This window comes from Taudactylus pleione, unplaced genomic scaffold (assembly GCF_031769625.1).
Source record: "Taudactylus pleione unplaced genomic scaffold, aTauple2 ptg000019l, whole genome shotgun sequence".
In the NCBI taxonomy this organism is placed as follows: domain Eukaryota; kingdom Metazoa; phylum Chordata; class Amphibia; order Anura; family Myobatrachidae; genus Taudactylus; species Taudactylus pleione.
In genome coordinates this window covers 30325400-30347775 of record NW_028284421.1, presented here as the reverse complement: position 1 = coordinate 30347775, position 22376 = coordinate 30325400, and the positions used below count along the sequence as shown (strand labels likewise).

The 22376-nt window shown below is 42.0% G+C and overlaps 1 protein-coding gene across 1 annotated transcript in view; it reads left to right on the top strand.

Annotated features, from left to right (window-relative positions):
* The window catches only part of VPS13C (vacuolar protein sorting 13 homolog C), a 452448-nt gene that overhangs the window by 390755 nt on the left and 39317 nt on the right, over positions 1–22376 (top strand). Inside the window, exons 73-79 of the mRNA XM_088446402.1 lie at positions 7430–7543; positions 9626–9765; positions 11051–11132; positions 12421–12534; positions 14530–14605; positions 15576–15739; positions 21604–21649. Coding sequence (XP_088302528.1) covers positions 7430–7543; positions 9626–9765; positions 11051–11132; positions 12421–12534; positions 14530–14605; positions 15576–15739; positions 21604–21649 — 736 coding nt within the window. The remainder of the gene's footprint in view (positions 1–7429; positions 7544–9625; positions 9766–11050; positions 11133–12420; positions 12535–14529; positions 14606–15575; positions 15740–21603; positions 21650–22376) is intronic.

Below are 22376 nucleotides of genomic sequence, written 5' to 3'. Positions count from 1 at the left end.
CAATTCGTATTTGAATACGGGGATAAGCGGGCACGTGCTCTATACTTTATCCCCTCCTAAAACGGCGATGATGGCAAAAAGTCAGAGGTCTGACTTTTCGCCTCAAATTGAGTATGGCCCATAGAGTCATAAATTAGTCAATACTTTGATTATAGAATAGACCTCAATTACAAGAAATTAGAATAGTGAGAGACCTCTTATTGAGTCATATAAAAATTATTCAATACATTGATTGTGGAATAGAGATCATATACTTGATAGGTGTTCAAATGGTCTTTTTACTGAGACACTTATATGTGCATATTTGCAAAAAATGGACAACGCCAAACCTCAGAAGTTTGCTCTGTTAAGCACTATTGTATCAATAGGTTGATTAGGCAAGCAGAAACATGCACTCTCCGTTTTAATAAGCATAAATAATACCTGCTGGTCGTGGGATGATAGTCAGTAAACTGTAACACAGGTCTTTAATATGGATGTTAGTTTCATGCAATCATCCCCTTCATTGTTAGTAGTTGTTAATAAGCGTCCATAATCCAGCAGTACCCCAGTGACTAAAAACAGTTTTTGATATGTATATAATAGTTGCCATGCACGGCTATTCACCTCAATAGTCAAGTTAGTCAGCTGTTCAAGAAAAAGGTTTAAAAGTACCACTGACTGATACTTCTTACCACTCCTGTATGCGGACCTCTGGGTAATGACATGTTCCTTTTGTGTGGATATCGCCGCTAGTCCTCCGGTTCTTAGAGCGGCCACGGGTCCGGACACACTACGCTGACCGTAGGGGCTGTAGGAGCTGCTTGCAGTGCCATGTAAGTGGAAAGAGCACTTCCTGGTGGCGTCATCAATTGTGGGCGGAGCTTGACTCGTTTCTCAGCCAATATACACAAGGCTGTTCTGAGGAAACAGCCTTGCATATTTTGGCTGAGGTTTGGCATTGTCCATTTTTTGCAAATATGCACATATAGGTGTATCAGTAACAAGATCATTTGAACACCTATCAAATATATGATCTCTATTCTACAATCAATGTATTGAATATTTTTTATATGACTCAATAAGAGGTCTCTCACTATTCTAATTTCTTGTAATTGATGTATATTCTATAATCAATGTATTGACTAATTTATGACTCTATAAGAGGTCTCTCACTATTCCAATTTCTTGATATTGATTTATACATTTCCACGTGTAGTAAGAGATGATAGTGGATTTTTATCATTTTAATTTTTTTAGATTTAAATAAATAATACATTTTGAATGTTGTGAACAAACAGCGCTGTTTTCAGTTTGATCTAATATATGTTAATTCTTTTCATGAGGGTCAGCTCCTCCAGGTTTTTGAAATAGCAGCAGTTTGTCACGTTTCTACCCTATTACTCAGTAATCAGTACTCAGTCTAGCATAGGAGTGACACTAGCGCTTTTTTATTTAGGTATTTTGTATGGTTAAATCAAATTGACTGAGGAACTAATTATGTCACCTGTCATCAACCATGGATATCTCTAAAACCTGAACTGTTGGGGAGCCTTGAGGACCGAGTTTGGGAACCTCTGGTGTATGGGGGAGCTTCTAGATATCATTTATCTAGTACATTCTATAAAATGATAGTTAGAATGTGATTGTACCCAATAATGGTACTGCCAAATGTATATAGAGCAGCTGTATATCGGAGGTGTGAAGCTCCCCAAATATGCACTTGTAAACAAAGAAAAATAAAGATGTACAGTGTTATATATACCAACTTTAGGTACAGGTGTGTTCCATGTTTACATCACGCCACTGTGCTCCATGTTTATATCACGTGACTGGACCGCCCATTTCCGGTTAGACGCAACTCCCAAATCTGGTAATCATTGTTTCGTCTTTTATGAAAAACTATTTTTTATTTTAGGGGGTGTTTTAAAATAGGATTGCCTTCTTATAAATATTAAATCTATTTATTTCATGTGCAGCTTGGTAATATTGTTAACAATCATTCACAGCTGATTACGTTTTACAATCAGGGTATAAATCCCTAAAACTTTGCAACACTATTCACTCTTGTTTCTGAAGAAGCTGAAGGCATCTCAATGAAATGCGTTAAGAGGTTATTTATTGCACCTGGGACCCTATGGATCCCCTGCACTGACAGGAAGGTCTATTTGCAAGTCAAGCACTTTGCCTGATCTTTCCGTTATGCACAATTCCAATATATTGGTTCATCTGCTTTGCTTTCTGAGAACTCATTTAGGACTCCATTTACTTCATAAACATATTTACTGTAACTTGATTTAGGTAAAATATTTAACATTGCAAATGGACATTCCAGAATTAGGCTCCTTGGAAGACTTACTTAAGTAATACCCAAGGACCCATGAAACCAGTGAACTCTGCCATGCTGCAAGTGGTTCATTTTTACACCATTAATAGAGCGTATATATCACAGAATCAGAGAAATCAAGTGGTTGTGGGGTATTCAGGGAGTTGCCTGAAGTCTGACATTCTAATGTGAATTTCTTTCATAAAATGCGTGATTATGGCAAGATTAGGAACTTTTGGAATATAGTCTTTGTCATTTAACATATTCAGAGATACCCATTATCTATGTCTGGGGTAGGCAAACTATGACACACCAGCTGCTGTGAAACTACACATAACAGCATAATTACAGCATAACATAGCACTGGGGTTGGCAACCTATGGCCCTCCAGCTGCTGGAGGGCCACAGGTTGCCAACCCCAGCGCTATGTAATGCTGTAATTGTGATGGTTGGTTTTGGATTGATAAAAAAGTCTTCAGATTCTGTATTTTCACAGTAGGACCACTTTACCTTAAATAGATGAAAGGGAATTACTGATCAGTGGGATTATTATATAGAGAAACTGAATGACTACTCATTTAAAAATATTGAAGCGGTTTGGTTTTTATATAAACTAATCGGTGATTGATCTGGGCCACAGTATATGGCTATCACAGCCATATACTGTGGCCCTGAGAAATATGTATGCATTGCAGTATGCATTGCCATGGATGGATAGAATTATGGTGACATGGATGGTACCAGTTGTCATGGAATTGTATTGCTGATACCTACATTTATGGCTCTACGCCTTAAGAATGTAAGTGTATTTTTAGTTGAATGTAGGTTCTTTAAAGAATACATTACACCAGTGCTTCTCAAATAGAGTTCTCAGGGACCCTTTTACAGTGCTTGTGCTACAGATCTCTTAGCTGGTGCCTAGGTGTATTCATTACTGGCTAACACATTTTAAAACATTATTTCAAATGGGATCCTGAGGAGATATGTAAAATAAGCATAGGTTTTTCCTCTGTATTTTGTATTCACTCTTTGCACGACTTTGTTGAAGCACAAGACAGAATGTAAATATTCACATTGACGTGGATAGAACACAGACTATGTATTTATTCATTTATATGTATATTTCAAAGCATTTATACACCTTTGTTTACTTTCCTTATATGTGCTGTGGGATATGTTGCGTATTATTTCTAGATTTTCTTTATTTTTTTTAAATCTATTTATTGAAAATAATTTTAACTCTTCCCTATTCCATATACCCATCCTCTGGGCAATATTTTTCTCTTTATAGTATGGGGTAGATGTGCTAAGCCTTGGAGAGAGATAAGCTGGGTACACACTTGACCAATTTTCGGGAGATCCAACTCCCGGCCGATGGGTCTGCCCGACATTGGACAAGTGTGTACCCGCCACAGACCCGATCCTGGTCGTCCGTCGGGTCTCCTGGTTTTTAAACATGCTTAAAAACTAAAAGACCGTATCGGCGACAAATGTAGTGTGTAGGCTGCGGAGACCGGAGTGGGTGACCGATCTCCGGTCTCATCAGCCCAACACACCATCAGCGTGGCGGCGGGCATGGCAGCGGGAGACAGTGGCGGGACGATGCTAAGTAATTACCTTGCACAGTTCAGCAGCCGGCGACTGCACAGCTTCCCATTTCAAAAATGCCATTGCAGCACCATTTTTGAAATTCGAGATTGCCACGTCATCTCCCCTTCCCTTTATGCTGGTTTATATAAGCCAGCGCAAGGCAGTGGGTGTCAGTCCAATGGTGGAGGAGGAGCAATGAAGAACTCCTGAAGATCGAAGATGCCGGGGAAGTCCTGGAGATGGGCGGCAGCCATGCGAAAGAGTTTATAGTCCGCTGCCCTCCAGGTGAAGACGTCGTGAAAGTCCTGGAGGAGATGTTGTTGTATTTTGTTTTTTTGGAAACCTGAAATCCTGTCCCCATCCAATAATCAGGTTATTAATTCTCAACCTCCCCCTCTTCACCATTGCTTATAATTAATAATATATATACAGTCTGATCTGCAGTGGATAGGAAAAGTGTGTACCTAGCATTCGTATATCTCCCCCTAAATCTGCTAATAACTACATAAGTGGAATAATCTCAGGCAGGACTAGGCTATCTAAACAATAGAGCAGGCAAGGGAAGCTCCTGGGCTATTCACCATAGCTAACTATGTATACTCCCAGAAGCCCCACTTCACCATCGACACTGGTAGTGACTAGGGGCTGCACACCTATCTCGGTGAATGGGGAAGTCAAGGTCCTGGCATCTGTTATGTCTGCAACAGGGGTAGAGCTCCAGAAGAGAGGCTGTTTTGCGGGAGCAGACTTAATAGTGGGTCACGCACATTGGGCTTTACACAGCTGAGGGGATTTATGTAGTTATGGATGTAGGGGCTTGGCATCTCCTCCTTGACAGTCCCCCTCAACTATACTTACCCCATTCCCAGTGTCTGGTCCTCCTCCTCTTAATCTGTCCCGACTCCCTCGCAATGGGAACCATTGAGGCACACAGAAGGTGTGACTAAAACCTCTAGGGTTACAACTTTTATTTAAAGTCAAAATTCAGGACATTATTTCACCATTTTAATTTTGAATTGTGCACAAAAATCCTCTCCAAACAATTGACTTCAAACGTCTGAATCCTCCCCATGATTATTTGAATAGAACACACTGTCTGCCAGAGGTTCCGCAGCGCACTGACTTCAGTCATGCTCACAGTTAACAAAATACTCAAAGGAGGATGGGGTCATAATGAGTGTGACATCAGTACTGTTGCTGCTGCCGCCCTGTGGGATTTCCGGACACTGCCCATCCGGAATTACCAGCCCTCCCTATAGATCTTCCAATTTCTGACTGTCTGGAGGCATCCCGAACAGGTTGCAAACCTAATGTAGTATCATAGGCTGATGTCATAGTCGCAAGTTAAATCATTAGGAATGCTGTGTTAGAAATCATCTGGATTTCACTAAATCCAGATAAACTTTTATGCAAGAAAAAACTGTGATCATGTCACTGTTTTTTCCTCCCGGTTAACAGGGTTTTACAGTGATGCAAGGTAGGGATCCCTAGGGTACTGTTTTCCCTATGTGTTTAATTATCACCTGGATGTCCTTCCCACCCTGCTATTGCAGAAATTTTCATGTACCCCTGAACGTCACAGTCAGTAAAAAGAATTAGAAGCCAATTTGAAAGGCTATGAGCCAGCAATTTAACTGCAGGATCAAAACTTAAACATTAGCAACAGCAATTCCCATAAGCAGCAGTGCGGCCATGTAAAGGAGTTACTCTATGTACAGCAAGATTGTGAATTTATTGAATGGCCATATTAATACTGCACTGTGGAAAATGAAGAGGAACTTTTTTCCTAGGCTGTACAAAGGCCATGGACTTATCCCACACATGGGTCTTGACTATATACCAAATGGGATGTAGTCATCCCAGCATGCAGGATGCCGACTGTCTAAACCAGTATCCCGACCGTCGCCATCCCGAAGGTAAGTATCGGGGTGTTAGGTAGCGGGGTTAGGCACCGGGGAGGGAGTGTTAGGCTTAGTGTGCGGTAGGTTAGGTTTAGGCACCTGGGAGGGGGTGTTAGGCTTAGGGTGCGGGGAGTGGGAGATTAGATTTAGGCACTAGGGAGGGGGGTTAGGGTAGGGAAAATACCAGCCATTTTTATGGGTGTCTTAATTGGATTCTGGCTGTCGGGATGCCGCTGTCGGTATTCTGAACAGCGGCATCCCGACAGCCGGGATTTCACACACAACCCTGTCAAACATACCTTATTTGCATTCCACAAGTTGTTTTGCTGCATGCACCTCTCTCGTGATCCTGGATCACACTATGACCTGCACTTATTACACATTGTATTTCCAAGTATCCATCCACTTTTCACATAACCCGTAACCTGCCTTCCTTTTGTCATGTATTCCTATAACCCTCCATGCTTTTGTTATATATTCCCCCAACCCTCCATCCCGATTTTTTCATGGCTTCCAACCTTCCCTTTCCTATATCACACACACTCATCCCCTATCACATATGACCCAAAACCACTCTCCCATTGTAATATATCATGGAGGAGAAAGTGAGAGTCATATATGAGAATGGTGAGTAGGTAGAGACCCCTAAATCCGCTACTTACCTTCGGGATACTGGCACGCGGGATTCTGCCAGGTGTCTGGATTCCGGCGCCAGCATTCTGAATGCCGGAATTCCTGCGGTCTGTATTATGACTGCATCCCGGCAGAGAGATATGTACAGAAATGGACCACTTGGCAGATGCTACAGCTTTCTCCTACCTAGTGCTAGTTTTTTAAGATATGTTGCTGCTAGGCCAGATCCCGAATGCTAGAGCTATGTTTGGAAAATGGTCAGGTTCTTTCCTCCACTTGGAAAAATGAGCAGCTAGTGAATAATCTAGGCGTCCCTTTTCTCAACCAGCCCTGTCCATTAAATCAACAACTCCTATATTTAATAAATAGGCATACACCACCGCAACTAGCCCATCATTTTCTTAATAGCATTCACATTTACTAAATACGTCTTTCCCCTAACCAGTCCTGACAATAAAATAGTGCCATTCATAATTAATAAATATTCCTCCTTCCTCAGAGGTGTAGAAGGGGAGAAAAAGGTAGTGAGTAACAGGGAGATGAGCAGAAGGGGAGGAACAGGAGGCGGAGAATTTTTCCTTACGTTGCAATTAACATTCTGTTTTGGCCCATACATATTCCGTAAAACTAGAGTTCTGATAGTTATCTGTATCCATCATGAAACTTCAAGTTATATGTGCAAGGCACATGTTCTGTAGCTTTATGCTTTTATTTATAGTCCATGAATGTCTTGTCTTATTATACTTGTAATTTACAGGATAGTGTAAGTCAGGAATAGGCAACCTGTGGCACTCCAGCTGCTGAGGAACCACACATCACAGCATGCCCTGCCACAAAACTGTGCAAGAACATGCTGGAATATGAAGTTCCACAGCAGCTGGAGTGCCGCAGGTTGCCTATCCCTGTATATTAAATAATAGCGGTAGCTGTGCATATTTTGGTATTCTATGATATGTATATTATTGATTTGTATTCAAAACTTTTTCTTGTTGATATACAGACCAAGTTAATCGAGAAAGATGTAGATGCACTGAATGCAGAGCTGATGGAATCGTCCATGACTGATAGCACAACATTGAGCTTTTTTGAACATTTTCATATATCTCCTTTGAAGGTACTTTTATGGTTCATTTTGTTACTATTATTAGATTGTATTTAACATCATAAAGACTAAAGCTGTACAATAGGGTTGGATCAATGTAATTTTTTTTTCCAAACATACAGATATCAGAAAACTTTTATACAGTGCAATCTGTTTTTCTAATATACAGTATATTGTAAATAAGTGGAAGAATAGCCTATATGTAGTCTTTGGGATATGTACAGATCAGATACAGCTATTTGGCCACACCTGTTAATGATAGAATTCAGGTGTTTTAATCAGACCCGTTGCCACAGGTGTATAAATCAAGCACCTAGTCATGCAGTCAACATTTTCAAACTTTTGGTGGTACTGTGATAGGTTGTCACCTTTGCAATAAGGCGGTTCGTGAAATGTCATCCCTGCTGGATACTTCACAGTCAACTGTAAGTGATATTCTTAGAAAGTGGAATCGTTTAGGAACAACAGCAACTCAGCCACAAAGCGGAAGACCATGTAAAATCACAGAGCGGAGTCAACGACTGGTATGGTGCGTAAAAGTCTCCAACGCTCTGCTGATTCCATAGCTGAAGAGTTCCAAACTTCCACTGGCATTAATGTAAGGACAAAAACTGTGCAGCTGGAGCTTAATGGAATGGGTTTCCATGGCCGAGCAGCTGCATGCAAGCCTCACATCACCAAGTCCAATGCCAAGCATCAGATGGAGTGGTGTAAAGCACACCGACACTGGACTGTGGAGCAGTGGAAACGTGTTCTGTGGAGCGACTAATCGCGCTTCTCTGTTTGGCAGTAAGATGGGCTAGTCTGGGTTTGGCGGATGCTGGGAGAACATTACCAGCCTGACTGCATTGTGTCACTTGAAGTTTGGTAGAGGATGGATAATGGTATGGGACTGTTTTTCAGGGTTTGGGCTAGGTCCCTTATCTCCAGTTAAGGGCAATTTTAATGCTTCAGCATACCAAAACATTTTTGACAATGCTATGCTTCCAACTTTGTGGCAACAGTTTGGGGAAGTCCCTTTTCTATTCCAACATGACTGTGAGCCAGTGCACAAAACAAGGACTATAAAGATATAGTTTGATGAGTTCAGTGTGGAAGAACTTGACTGGCCTGAACATAACGCTGACCTCAACGCCATCGAGCACCTTTGGGATGAACTGTAACGGAGGTTGCGAGCTAGGCCTTCTCGTCCAACATCAGTGCCTGACCTCATAAATGCTCTACAAAGTGAATGGGCACAAATTCCCACAAAAACCCTCAAATCTTGTACAAAGCCTTCCAAGAAGAGTAAAAGCTGTTATAGCTGCAAAAGGGGGACAAACTCCATATTAAAGTATATATACTGGAATACAATGTCATTACAGTCCCTGTTGGTGTACTGGTCAGGCGTCCGAATACTTTTGTCCATATGTGTGTGTATTTATTTATGTATGTGTGTGTGTGTGTGTGTGTATATATATATATATATGTGTGTGTGTGTGTGTGTGTGTGTGTGTGTATTACCAGTGTGATGGTAAAAAGCACGGCACTCCAGGACTGTTATCCAATAAAAGAAGGCTTTATAGATAATATATAAAAGACAATACATCGTAATACTCATGTGACGTATCAACGTTTCTGGGCCACTGCGGGCCCTATCATCAGGACGGAGGAGATGTACAGGCCAAACCCGGTGTACATCTCCTCCGTCCTGATGACTGGGCCCGCAGTGGCCCAGAAACGTTGACACTTCACATGAGGATTACTGTGTATTGTCTTTGATATATTATCTATAAAGCCTTCTTTTATTGGATAACAGTCCTGGAGTGCTGTGCTTATTACCATCACACTGGTAATACTTTTCTGCATTAAATACAGCAAAGAGACACAGGCAGTTGGGACCAGATTTGAGAGTGCCGGATTTTCTCCAAAGTGTGTGTATGTATGTATGTGTGTAACTGTATATGTATATATATATATATATATATATATATATATATAGTAATAAGTTTGTTTTTTATTGTTAGATACTACCAATTTATCGGTCTCTAAATTTGTGTTATGTACATGAAAAGTGTTCATGGTACTACTGTAGCTCTTGAACTTTTTTCCCAGCTACACCTCAGCCTCTCACTGGGAGCAGGAGGGGAAGAGTCAAACCAGGAGGAACATGAAATAATTGGCATCAGCTCAGTCAACCTGCTCCTAAAAAGTATTGGAGCCACTCTCACTGACGTGGATGATCTTGTTTTCAAGTAAATCTAGATTTTGTTCTTAAACAACACATTGTTGCTGAAATGAAAACGTGTTGGCATAGCCTGTGCATTTTGTAGATATCAGTGCTATAAAAGTTTTCTTGTTTTTATAGAGGAAATTTGAATGTTTGACATTGTGCCTGATTTTGCACTGGAGTTTGCATTTTACGAACTGGTATGTTGCAACAACTTGCACTGAAACCAATGGTATTATCATGTGCAACTAAAATAACCTTGTTCTTTAGGGCTCTATTTATTATCATTATTTTGACTAAAATAAAGTGAAAATGGGTGTTTTCACACCCTTTTCACATTATTTTAGTATCACCTATAGTTTTTACAGGGCAATTGGAGTAGAATTCGTAAAATTCTACTCCAACCCCTAAGTATCACTTATTTTTAGTAAGCAGATTGCATTTCCCATAACTAATGGGAAATGTGATCTGACCAGAGTTACTAAAAATAAAATGTGAAAAAATATCGGGGAAAGCCCTGTGATAATAACGCCACCTGGAGGTGGCGTTATCCAGGGTCTCCCCCGGTTATCAGACTCCTGCTCCGCTCTAACGGGGAGAGCAGAGCCGGAAGTCGGTCCCAGTAATCAGCTGTGTGGTCTAAACAGACCGCAAGCTGATTACTGTAAAAAAAAAAAATTTACTTCCCTGACTCCAGAGACCGGTGATCGGGCCTCCGGTGAAGACTCCCCTCCGGTCAGCTGGTCTCCCATAGTGCACTGCTGCCCGGTCATCAGGTGATCGGGTCCTAGTGCAGTATGGGAGATCACCTGACCGGAGGAATGGAGAACATCACCGGAGGCCCGGAGCATGCAGGTAAGTGTAATTAAGGGAGAGGGGGGTCCGCTATCGTGGGGGGTGGGGCTTAGCACCCGGGGGCAGGGCTTAGCGCCGGGGGGGGTAGCAGAGGCGACCGGTCGGCGCATGCGCGGCCACTTAGTCACGGTATTTGTAGTAAATCCCTGTGATATTGCCTGAATTCGCAATGCGAATTCAGTCGTTAATATTACACTACAATCTGCATTCAATATGCGGATTGTAGTAAATAGAGCCCTTAATGAGAAAAAGGTAAATTAACATGGCAGTATAGGTAATTTCACTATAAAACATTGTAACTTTCTCTTATGTCCAAATTGTCAGCATCGTAATATACTTTGAACGACCAATTCACCAGGTGTGCTGTGCAGCAATGATTGTACCCTGCACCAGACACTGATTCCTCATTAGTTGGCACAGCAACTGCCTTACCATTTAAACTTCTCCCTTTACAGATTGGCCTGTTTTGAAGTGAAGTACCAGTTCTACAAACGTGACCAGCTGCTGAAACTGGTTCTTAGGCATTACAGTGAGCAGGTTAGAAATGGCTGTTGATAATCTCATGCACCAATCTGCTTTATAATGGTCCGCGCTATAGGAATACAATTCTAACTCTAGCTGCTACACACAAAGGAGGTATCAGACCTCATATAGGTATACATATAACAAGGGTAGGTGCGAGCGCTTTGAGACATGATTGGGATCTGATTAAACGTCTAAAGTGTTTATAGTAATGATTTTCTTGCACGTGGGCATATATGGAATTATTGCCTGTCCACACACCTAAGTGCTTCTTGTGGTACAGGTATAAGGAAATGGAAATAGTAAACATACAAACATTCACTGATGTTTGTGTGAAGGTTCAAGGGTTGAGATTAAGTCACTGGTGTGTCCCCAACGCGTGTCGTCCCCTGTAGGGACTTTTTCAAGGGTAGGCTACCCTTGAAAAAGTCCCTACAGGGGACGAAACGCGTTGGAGACACACCAATGACTTACTCTCAACCCTTGAACCCTTCACACTTGCATCAGTGAATGTTTGTATGTTTACTGTTGCCATTTCCTTATACCTGTACCACAAGAAGCACTTAGGTGTGTGGACAGGCAATAAAACAGTTTTTACTACCAATTAAAGCACGTTTATAGTGGTATATATGGTCTAGCCGAACCAACACCCACCCCTATACCCACACACACTGGATCATGGAGCAAGGATAGCAGGTGTACCAGCGAACCTACTACGGCATCCGAGTAAGTCTGCACAATACTCTGTATTATACAGTACCATTGCTTGCCTGCACCTGATGCTCCGGTTCTCTCTCTTTCTCATATGGGTGACATCTGAGGAGGCGAGTCGGTTAGACTGAAATATACCAGTGGATAAAGGGAACCAATTTGTTTGAAGTACATTATCAGTGACTTTCTAAATACTCCAAGGACATTAGACTCTTTTAATGAACACCCATCCTACAGTTAATTAGGTGGATTACACCAGGACTTACATTCATTATTTAATTAATTCCATATATGCCCACGTGCAAGAAAATCAGTACTATACACACTTTAGACGTTTAATCAGATCCCAGTCATATCTCAAAGCGCTCGCACCTACCCTTGTTATATTCATGCACCAATCTATTGTCAGTCATTTCAAAGGCTGTAATATACTAGTGAAACAGTAATGTTGTGTATTTTATTTTATGTATACAATTGTTTGGTTGCAGTCATATTACAAGCCTTGAGTGTAAAATGTTGTATTTGAAGTTTTGGATCACAATAATACATAATTAGTTGACACTGCCGCTATGTGGGCCTTGTTCCTTTGCAGTTCTTGAAGCAGCTCTATGTTCTTGTCCTTGGCCTGGATGTCTTAGGAAACCCCTTTGGCCTGATTAGAGGGCTTTCAGAAGGCGTAGAGGCCTTTTTCTATGAGCCCTTCCAGGTGAGTGCCATGAGCTTAGAATGGGTGTTTGATGCTGGAAATCCTTGTGATATTTAGTTTGCATACAAAGCAGAAAATTACTTGCAGGCTCGTATTCTCCATCCCACGCTTGCTGTGGTGAGCTTTGTAAACGTGCAGTAAATGCCTTTTGAAAAAATGTGTTTACCTATAAAAATATGGAGGTAAAATAATTGGGCCAGTGAGGATCTGGGGAATGGAGAAGGACAGAATCACTCAGGCAGGGTTGTAAAGGACTTAGAATGATTATAGTGTTAGAGAGGGCACAGTGGTATTAGACTGCCATGAATCCTGTTTGGAGTCCAGATGGTGATAGTGCCAAACACACTTCCACTAGCTCAAGAAAATGTGCTAAAGAATCTACAAGGAATATTGGCCCATATTTATCACTCATTACTAATCTTAAATGGTCTTAAATGGTGCTCCAACCAATCAGCTCCTAACAGTCATGTGCTTGCAAAATGACAGGAGCTGATTTGTTGGAGCACCATTTAAGTTTCGTAATGAGTGAATATCACTTGTTTATAAATCTGGGCCATTGACTCCTATACCTCACACCCCCTTGCTTTCCCCCTAGACTTTTGTGTAAAAATATTGTTTGAAAGAATATCGTTCTACTGGTAGTGGCATACACTTTAGAGAGAGCTCTTATAATTGCTTTTTAAGCCAATAATCCACATTTCTATTATGGCCCTGTTTATTCCCGTGAGATGCCTGTTCCTGTGACCAACAGGTTAAAGTGCACACTTTAAGCCTTCCCCAGTTATCCTGCATCCTGTATAAGAAGTGCTGATCCATAGAAAGCAATCAGGAAGGATTTAACCATAATAACCTACAAGAGGTGATGCAGCATGGTGGAATTGGGAGTCTTACTTTGCTACCCTGTTGGAGAAAGGGTTTTACAAATTAATGTTGAAGTTCCTCTTAATGTGAATAATTACTGAGCACTCCTACAGGTGCTCTATGGTCGCAAGACACTGACCCAACTGCAGGCTGGGTTGAACACAGAACAGCCAGGAGATGGGTTAAAGTATTAGCTCTTATCTGTTGGTCACAGGTACATAACTGCTATAGGTATCTCACTGGAAAGAGATGGATCCTCAGTAATTGATGTGTTGTTCAATAGTAGTTTTGAATAGAGCTGTTAAACTCAACACTTTCTTTCTAGCCCTATATATGATAACTGTACCCTGTCCTGTTCTTTAGTCCTGGATGAAAAATTTAATCATTTGCCATCAAATATACTTCCAGGACTCCAGTCTTCCAAGCAAAAAGTGCACTCCTGCAGTTGTCACAACCAGAGCTCTTTAAGGAGGCATTACAATCCTTCTATTTCTCCCACAGGAAGCTTCAGTACTGCTGCCCTCCAATCCCCACATGGGAATTTAGGTTAGAGCAGTCAGCTCATACTCACTTACCCATGGTTCTCAGAGAACTCTTCAATAAAAAGTAATGGGGTAAAGAAGTAACAATAAAATGTACCAGAAGAAAATGTGCCCTACTGCTGTAAGCACTTACATAAAAACTGACCTCCAATTGGTGGAGCAGTGTAGAGGGGAGGTGGCAGAATACAAATCAGTTTTAGTTTACACTGAGTGACTGCACCTGCACCAGTGCCCTCTACACCCCAAGGGTAGCAGTGTCCGCCTAATGCAGTCAGAAAAACAAATTTAACAGTCTAAAAATCCTCATGTTGCAATGTACACATGGTAACATAAATAAAACATTTCCCGCAGCAAGTTTGGGCACAGGATGGGGTGTATCAAAATAAATTTTCATTATAAGACACTTGAAATGCATGCAGTATTATTGAATTTTCTACAGCTTCATATATTTGATGCTGGAGGGAGAGTAAATATTTAGTGTAAATTTAGAGCAAGATCCTGTCACATGCTAGGTATTACACTCCCTTTTCTTTTTCTGCTTTATAAGTAAATTACAATTATTTGACGAAAGTAATCACCTTTCTTGTTTCAGGGCGCAGTGCAGGGTCCGGAGGAGTTTGCAGAGGGCTTAGTCATTGGCGTGAGGAGTCTGCTTGGACACACAGTTGGTAAGTTTCATTTATGTTTTACAGAAAGTTATAGTAATAAGATCAAAATCAATTATTTCCTATTGTGTTATCTGTTTTTACAATTTATTCATCAGTTGCTTCTCTTAAATAGGCATACATCATTTTTTAAATCGGTTCAAAGAAACAAGGATAACATAGTAGAGTCATGTTTTCAAAAAGTTAATTTGGTTTTGTTTGGTTTATCAGAAGTAATAGTCTGTCCCAAAAGATCATTTTTATTTACCTAGAGTTTGGCATTTACGCAGATCCCCACATTTTGTGCACGACCTGCTGATGCCCCGCTCGATGCCACTGGCAGCATGTTGTCTATGTTCAATATGCTACCTGTCACAGGATCAGGAGACACTGTCTGCTGACCAAGAACAAAACACTGGCATTGAAAGTAAGCAGTGTAGTGACATTCACAGGACATTGGGGGGACCCTCTAGATCACACAAATATCAGACCATGGGTAAATTAATCTTTTTTGATAGTCTATTATTGTTGTTATTGAACTATACCTTACATTAATTGTCCATAAATTAATACTTTATTCAAGCAGAACTTGATTTTATTTAAATATTTGAAAAGAAAGCTAACAAGCTTAATGCTTCTAAACAGTGACGCATTATAATGAACGTGAAAGTTTCAGTGCAGTCCCAGACCTTCCTCTTGGGAACTCAGTTGTTCAGTTCTGATTTTTAAAAGAGATGAAATTACTTTGGGAGGAAGAACTTACCGATTGTTAGAGTGAACTTGGGGAGAGGTTCTCGCTGTTATTAGAACTGTATATGCTAATGACAGTGTAGTCAGAATTTGTGTATAGCTACTATAAATAGTTGAATGACGAGCACTGTGTAGGGTAGGTATACTCTGCCACTGCTCTAGGTATAGCTAATTATAAAGAGTGTTGATAATTCTTCAGGTCAGTTCATTGTACTGACTGATGCCTCACTTTCTCTCCACATAGGAGGGGCAGCTGGAGTGGTGTCTCGTATCACGGGGTCTGTGGGGAAGGGTTTAGCTGCAATCACCATGGATAAAGAATATCAACAGAAGAGGAGGGAAGAGATGGGCAGACAACCCAAGGACTTTGGGGATAGTCTGGCCAAGGGAGGAAAAGGATTATTACGGGTGAGTATTAGTTATTGCAAAGGAATACAACACGCCTTTAATGAATTTGGTACCTACTTGCACACCCTGCTTTTTTGATTGGTTATCTATCCTGTGATCATGTATGTAAGGTCAGGTATTAACAACCAGTGTAAGCTTGTAGCAGTGTCCTCTTTCCACTCTGTCTGTATGTTAATGCCCAGTATCATTTTATAACCGTTTGTTCCCAATTGTAAAGCACTACAGAGTGTGCTGGCTCTATGTAAATTAATGTTAATCCATATCACATTCATTTTATTTTTCTTTATCAGAGACTGTAATTTGCTCTGCTCATTTTCTCAACCTTTTGCCCAGTTAGACAATAGACGGTACATGGCAGAAACCAGTTGTGCTTGAATTTATTAAAAGAACTGACCAATCAGGTGCCAGCAACAATATAATCAGAATTCTCTTTTTGCCTTTGTTACATGGACACTGGGAGGATCTTGTGAACAGCAAAGTGTTCCTGAACAACAGACTACAGCCATCCTGGTAGTTAGAGAAGAAGAGTTTGCCTTTAATTATTATTGACCTATAAATGGTACGCAGTCAAAATGCCAATGGCCGGGAAGCCGTCTGACTAAATTCCGATGTGGTACTAAAGACAGGCGTCGAAATCCTGACGCCCGTCTAGATCCCAACCCTGGAATTTAGACAGATGGCTTCCTGAACGAAGGTAAGCTGGGCAGTGTTATCGCTTAACCGCGGGGCAGGAGGGTTAGGTTAGGGAACCCGGTGGGGGACTTAACGTTAGGCACCACCCCGTGAGGGTTAGGTTTAGGGTGCGGGGAGGGATAGAGTTAGGCACCACCGGGGGGAGGTGTTAGGATTAGGCACGACCATGGGAGGGTTAGGTTTAGGGTGTTGGGGAGGTTAGCTTTAGTCTCCACGTGGGAGAGGTTAGGGTTAGGCACCACTAAGGGGGGGGTGAGGGGAGAGTTAGGGTACTTACTAGCCTGTGTTGGGAACCTGACAGTTCGAGTTTCCGGCGTCTGTATTTTGTGCGCCGCCATTACGTCCGGCGATTTCCTATAAACTATTAGTTCCATTCTGCTGTAACTTTATTTTAGAATTTGAGTATACAACAGTACCAGGGCAAACCACATTTAAAGGGGGTTTTAAAACTGATAGCCCAAAGCAAAGTACTATGTCCTGCTTTTTTTTCTTTTATTTGTGTTTATTTATAGGTTTTTGAAATTTACACTCACAAGCATTATTTCAGGGAGACATTGCCAATACAGTGGTGTCGCTAGGTGGATGTTGGGGGTGCGGACCACACCGGGTGATACCAAAATACCGGCTCCTCCTTAGTGACAGAGAGCCATTCACTGCACACTAACATTACAGTGCAGCACCCCGCTCCCAGTTGCCGAGGAGGAGCCGGTAGTGCAGGGATGGTCCCCGGGGGCAGCCTGGCATCTCAGGAGTGCTGAGCACGTCCCCAGAGTGAGGAAATCGGGTGAGATGGGAGGACGGGGTATTGAGGCTACACACTCCAGCGTTGCCATACCCCTTTTCTGCGGATTTGTTTGCTGTACTGTGTAACCGACCCCAGTGCCGCACTGGGCCAATGTACAATAACAGAAGTGTTAACACTTAGAATCAAATAAATATACAGACAGGTGTGTCCTCATTCATCTTTGCTGCAGTTGTGCAAAACAGCCCCTCTCTGCGCACCTGGTCCCATGAAACTCTGGTAGCGCTGAGCGTCTGTTTTGCTAATTTTTTGGACAAAAATCCATCTAAGATGCAATGCGACTAGGACGCACTAGGAAACTGTGCTGATTAATTGCTGATGATATGCAACACATTATATCTGTACACAACGAAGTCTCTCAATCAGCTTGCGAAGTGCTATGATGCAGTGGTCGCAATTTTTTTCCTCGTCAAGTTTTGTTTAGAGACTTAATTGCACACAGATTTACAAGTGTCGCATATCAGAATAATCAGCACAGTCTCATGGTGTGTCCTAGTCGAATTAGACGCATTTTCGATAAAAAATAGCTAGCAATGTTGCACAGGATCTGGCGGCTCACTCAAATATTGCGCTGCATGGCGTATTGAGGCTAGATGAACAAAGACACATCTGTAAGTACAAGAAAGGATAGTAAATGTTGCAGGCCGGACAAAAGCAACATACAGGAAATAGAACTCAAAGTAAGCGACACCATGATCATTAGTAATTCAAAACAGAGCATATCAGCCAAACATCACATATTTAAAACCGCAGGTGATATAATAATACTGTAGCAGGAACTTGAAGGCGCCTTGCAGGCCCACACACCGTGAAACAAGAGAGAATAGTGGGTAACATTGTGATAGATATAAACCAATATCTAAGGAAAAAAAAACAGGGCAATGCAACTGTACCCCAGCACCTAACCTCAAACCGAGCTGCTCCAACATGAACATGACTATGGAGCATACATGCCTACCCTCCCGGTTTTCGCGGGATTTTTCGGGTAACCCTCCGCACCCCCGGAAGGGTAGGCATTTCTCCCGCATTCTGCCCACTTCCTAGTGAAGTGGGCAGAATTAGGAGAATACCCAGGGCAATCGCGGGTCTCCGTGAAGGGGGCGGGGCTTAAGCTGTGATTCTGCATGAATCACAGCATTTGGCCCCGCCCCCTATGTAAATTGTGCCCAATCGCGGCAATTTTACAGCGAGGGGGCGGGGCTTAATTACGCAAATCGTCAAGCCCCGCCCCGTCGGCCCCCTGCTGCATCTCTTACCCGGGCTTCTCCCGGGAAGAGAAAGTTAAAGGTAGGCAACCCTGCTATGGAGAGCTGGAGTGTAATAAGCAAATATCAGATCAACATAGAATAACAAAATATACACTGGTCTTTACCTCCAAAACCTAAATAACTAAAGACAACAATCCGCAACCATCCCCCATAACCACCCACCTTGTTTGACCATACCCCCAACTTACGGCATAACTTTATCCCCAAATGAACCCCACCCCCAAACTTTTCTACAACACTTCCCCTACCCTCCGGCTATGTCATGGTTTTATGTGAACCTTTCACCTACACACAATTGAGGCAGACAGTTTTTGGGGTGATATAACATTCAGGTAACTATATCTTATCCATTCACTAGCAACCAGTACCTAATGAATATAATTCGGGCATCACCATTATTATTAAGGCAGTGGCCCAGTGATGTCACTGGCTCTTAGAAAATGAATAGGTTGTTAACTGGCTCAGCCCACACATTGGATATCTACACTGTCTGAATGACAGAGTTATCACAATATTTTCCCAATTAGGTGATTGTTCCAGATTTATGTATATTCATTATTATCGCTCATATATCACGTTTCAGTCTCATAAGATGATGAAATGATCTCCTCTGCCTGCACATCACATGATCTATTGTCACTAATATGTTGTTTTTCTTAGGTAATCCACCTCTTGGTTTATTGAGCACCCCTGTTACAGTGCAATGGGAAGAACTCTCACTTACCACATTAATAAGCTGTCCTTATGATGCAAACTACTCAATTCATCCACTATACTAATTATCCCTGTTCAGAAGTCCCCTGCCATCAACATTAATGTTATGTAGAGGTTCCCCAGCATGTAAACTGTTAATTCATCAAAGAATTACCTAGGTACCTCATCTCTGGGACAACATATTGTTACCTTGTTGTTATTCTCCAGGTTTTCATTGTGTGAGCATCTGAAGCCTCTATGCTGAAAGCTGTGTGAAAAATATAATGAATGTGTAAATAAACACCACTAATCATGGTTATGTATTCCATGAACAGATGTTTACAAGCTGCACTGCCCTGTAACATACAGGATAATACTCAGGCTTAGCAGTATCTCATATTAGAGAACCACATAAAGGTAAATATTCTGTAGAATTAGCCTCTGTTTATATTACTGTCCGTAGTAATACTGCCCTCTTGAGGTTGCCATTGATAAAGAACATTCAACTTTTTAGTTCATAGGAGATGAGAAACAAATTGGATTAACTTAATCATTGTTAGCGCATAATATGTTCTGAAGGTTGATATACTGTAAAGTAGGTATTTATTTTCTGAATTGAACAACAGAATGTCGTGTTTTGTGTTTCAGAATACATCCAACATGCTTCCATTTTGTTCAGGTCACATCTTAATTGCTGTATTGGGTGTGCCATCCTCAGTGCACTAAAATAATTCTATTTCTCAATATGAATAACGTGCAAAAGTTGCATTTTTTAATAAAATAAATAAAAAGTGAATGATGATTTTAATGAAACAAAACAATTACTGATTGTCTGTGTGGTAAATCTAAATCAATGGATTTTTTTTTTACAGTTTTGTCCCTTTTCTCCACTGGATGCTAATTCTACTTTACATTGTGTTATCTCATAGAAATCAACTTTTCATAAAAACTTTACAAGCAATTGGCTTTATGTGAGAGCATTCGTTGGGGAGGTATGCAGTTGGGAAGCCGGCGGACCTAATCCCGACAGCCGGCTTCCCGACTGTCATATCCCGGCATCATGTCGACGCATATCCCGACTGTCATATCCCGACGCCTGTCATTAGACATACGTCGGGAGCCCAATGCCCGGCATCCCAATCGAAGGCCGGGCGGGGGGGGGGGGGGGGGGGGAGGAGAGTTAGGTTTAGGGTTCCCGGGGGGGATTTGGGGTTAAGCACCCCCACCTGTGAGGTTAGGTTTAGGCTAGGGGAAGGGGGTGGGTTAGGGTTAGGCACCCCCGGGGGGAGGTTAGGGTTAGGCACCCCCCGGGGGACTTGTGTTTAGGCAGCGGGGAAGGGGGTGGGTTAGGGTTAGGCATCCCCGGGGGGAGGTTAGGGTTAGGCACCCCCCGGGGGACTTATGTTTAGGCAGCGGGGAAGGGGGTGTTAGGTTTAGGCACTTAGAGGGGGGCTTAGGTACTGGGGGGGAGATTAGGGTTAGGCACCCCTAAGGGAGGGTTAGGGGTTAGAATTAGGTTAGCTAATACTTACCTGAGGACTATCGGGATTTCCACTCCTGCAGGGATGCTGGTGTCGGGATTCCAACCGCCGGACGTAAATCATACCGATTCCGTTGTGGAAGTGTTAAAGCATTCTTGCTTGCTTTCCACCCCAGATTTTCGGGGGAGACTCACTGGAGGCGGTCTCTCAACCTCACAGGAAAATAGGCAGCCCTCCTGCATCATACTAACTACTTCAGTAGACAACCCTCTCACATCCCACTCTCATCTGACGTGCAGCACGTGAACACACGATTGAGCATACACACTGTGCGATGTGAGCGATATGTCATTCTAATCAGCCTCAAAACTACTATACTATACTTTACACTTCACTGTCACCCTTCTTCCTTTTTTCGTGTGATGCCCTGGGGGGGTCCTGAGCTGGACGTTTTTTGGGGTGCCCTGCGCCCCGGACGTGAATTCCTTAGTGTTAGGGACTGCTGGTAACAGAGAAGCCGTGACGTGGCCTAGCAGTTTCCCATGGATTTGCAAATGCATGCAACTAATATCTCTGAGTTTCTATCACCATGTAGTCTTCATGTATTGTTGCAGGTACAATTCAGTGTGCTGAGGAACAATAGGGGGTTAAACACCCCTTTTTCTACTTGGTATGACCCCTACCTTTCATGCACCTGAAGAGTACTGCCAGTTTGATATTGAGCAGCTGCCATTTTCTGTTTGTTAGAAATTACTTATCTGCTCTCAATGTCCTCTGTGTAATATCTTTCATCTCAAAGTAGAATATGTTACCAGCTTTGCACTATACTACTTACAAAGTGATGAGAGAAGTCCTGCTGGAAAGAGGTGCACTGTTATTACTAAGACAGATGTAGATCCTAAATGTAAAGCAATCTCTGTCTTTCAGGGTGTAGTGGGAGGAGTGACTGGGATAATTACCAAACCTGTGGAAGGTAAGCACTTACTGTATTCTCTAACTAGTATGTCTTCCCTGCTGTATCTTAATGTATAGTGTGTTAGACTGTGTGATACTCCCAGAATCTGTTTTGCTATTAGACCATGGTATCTATTTTAGCAGTAAAGGGTGAAGAGTTCACATTGCTGTGGGAGAAACAGACATTCATATATACCAAACAGATGGCTTTAGCTTGTTTAAAAAGGGGATCATTTACATGCTATTATGCCCTGCAGAGTTCAGGAATGTTTGCCATATGTATACTGCAGATAAGGAATGTTTGAAGCCAAGCAATTTGGAGATGATTTACTCTTATCTATTGATCGATTTGCGACTTCCTGCCAGAAAGGAATGGAGCGTTCATTAGCTACTATTTATTATTTACTCTTAAAAAGCTAATCAACTAGAAAAAGTATGTTGTTAAAGCCATACTACCACCTAGTGATCTCATTACTCACTAACGTTCCATCCAATTGGGAAAAACTGGGACCATCTTATCTACCGCATAGTAACACACTGAGCCTCTAACCTAGTATAAGGCGGAAGTGCAGATACCAACACCCCCACATCAGCAGCTGCAATTCCTACTGGTACCCCTCTCACCTAGTATTCATGCAGAACTGTAAGAGGGATGGACTCTATACTAACATTTAAACATTGGACTGGTTCTGTATACACACAATATTGTCAAATGTATGTTTCATTTGTGTGTTTGGTTTTGTCGT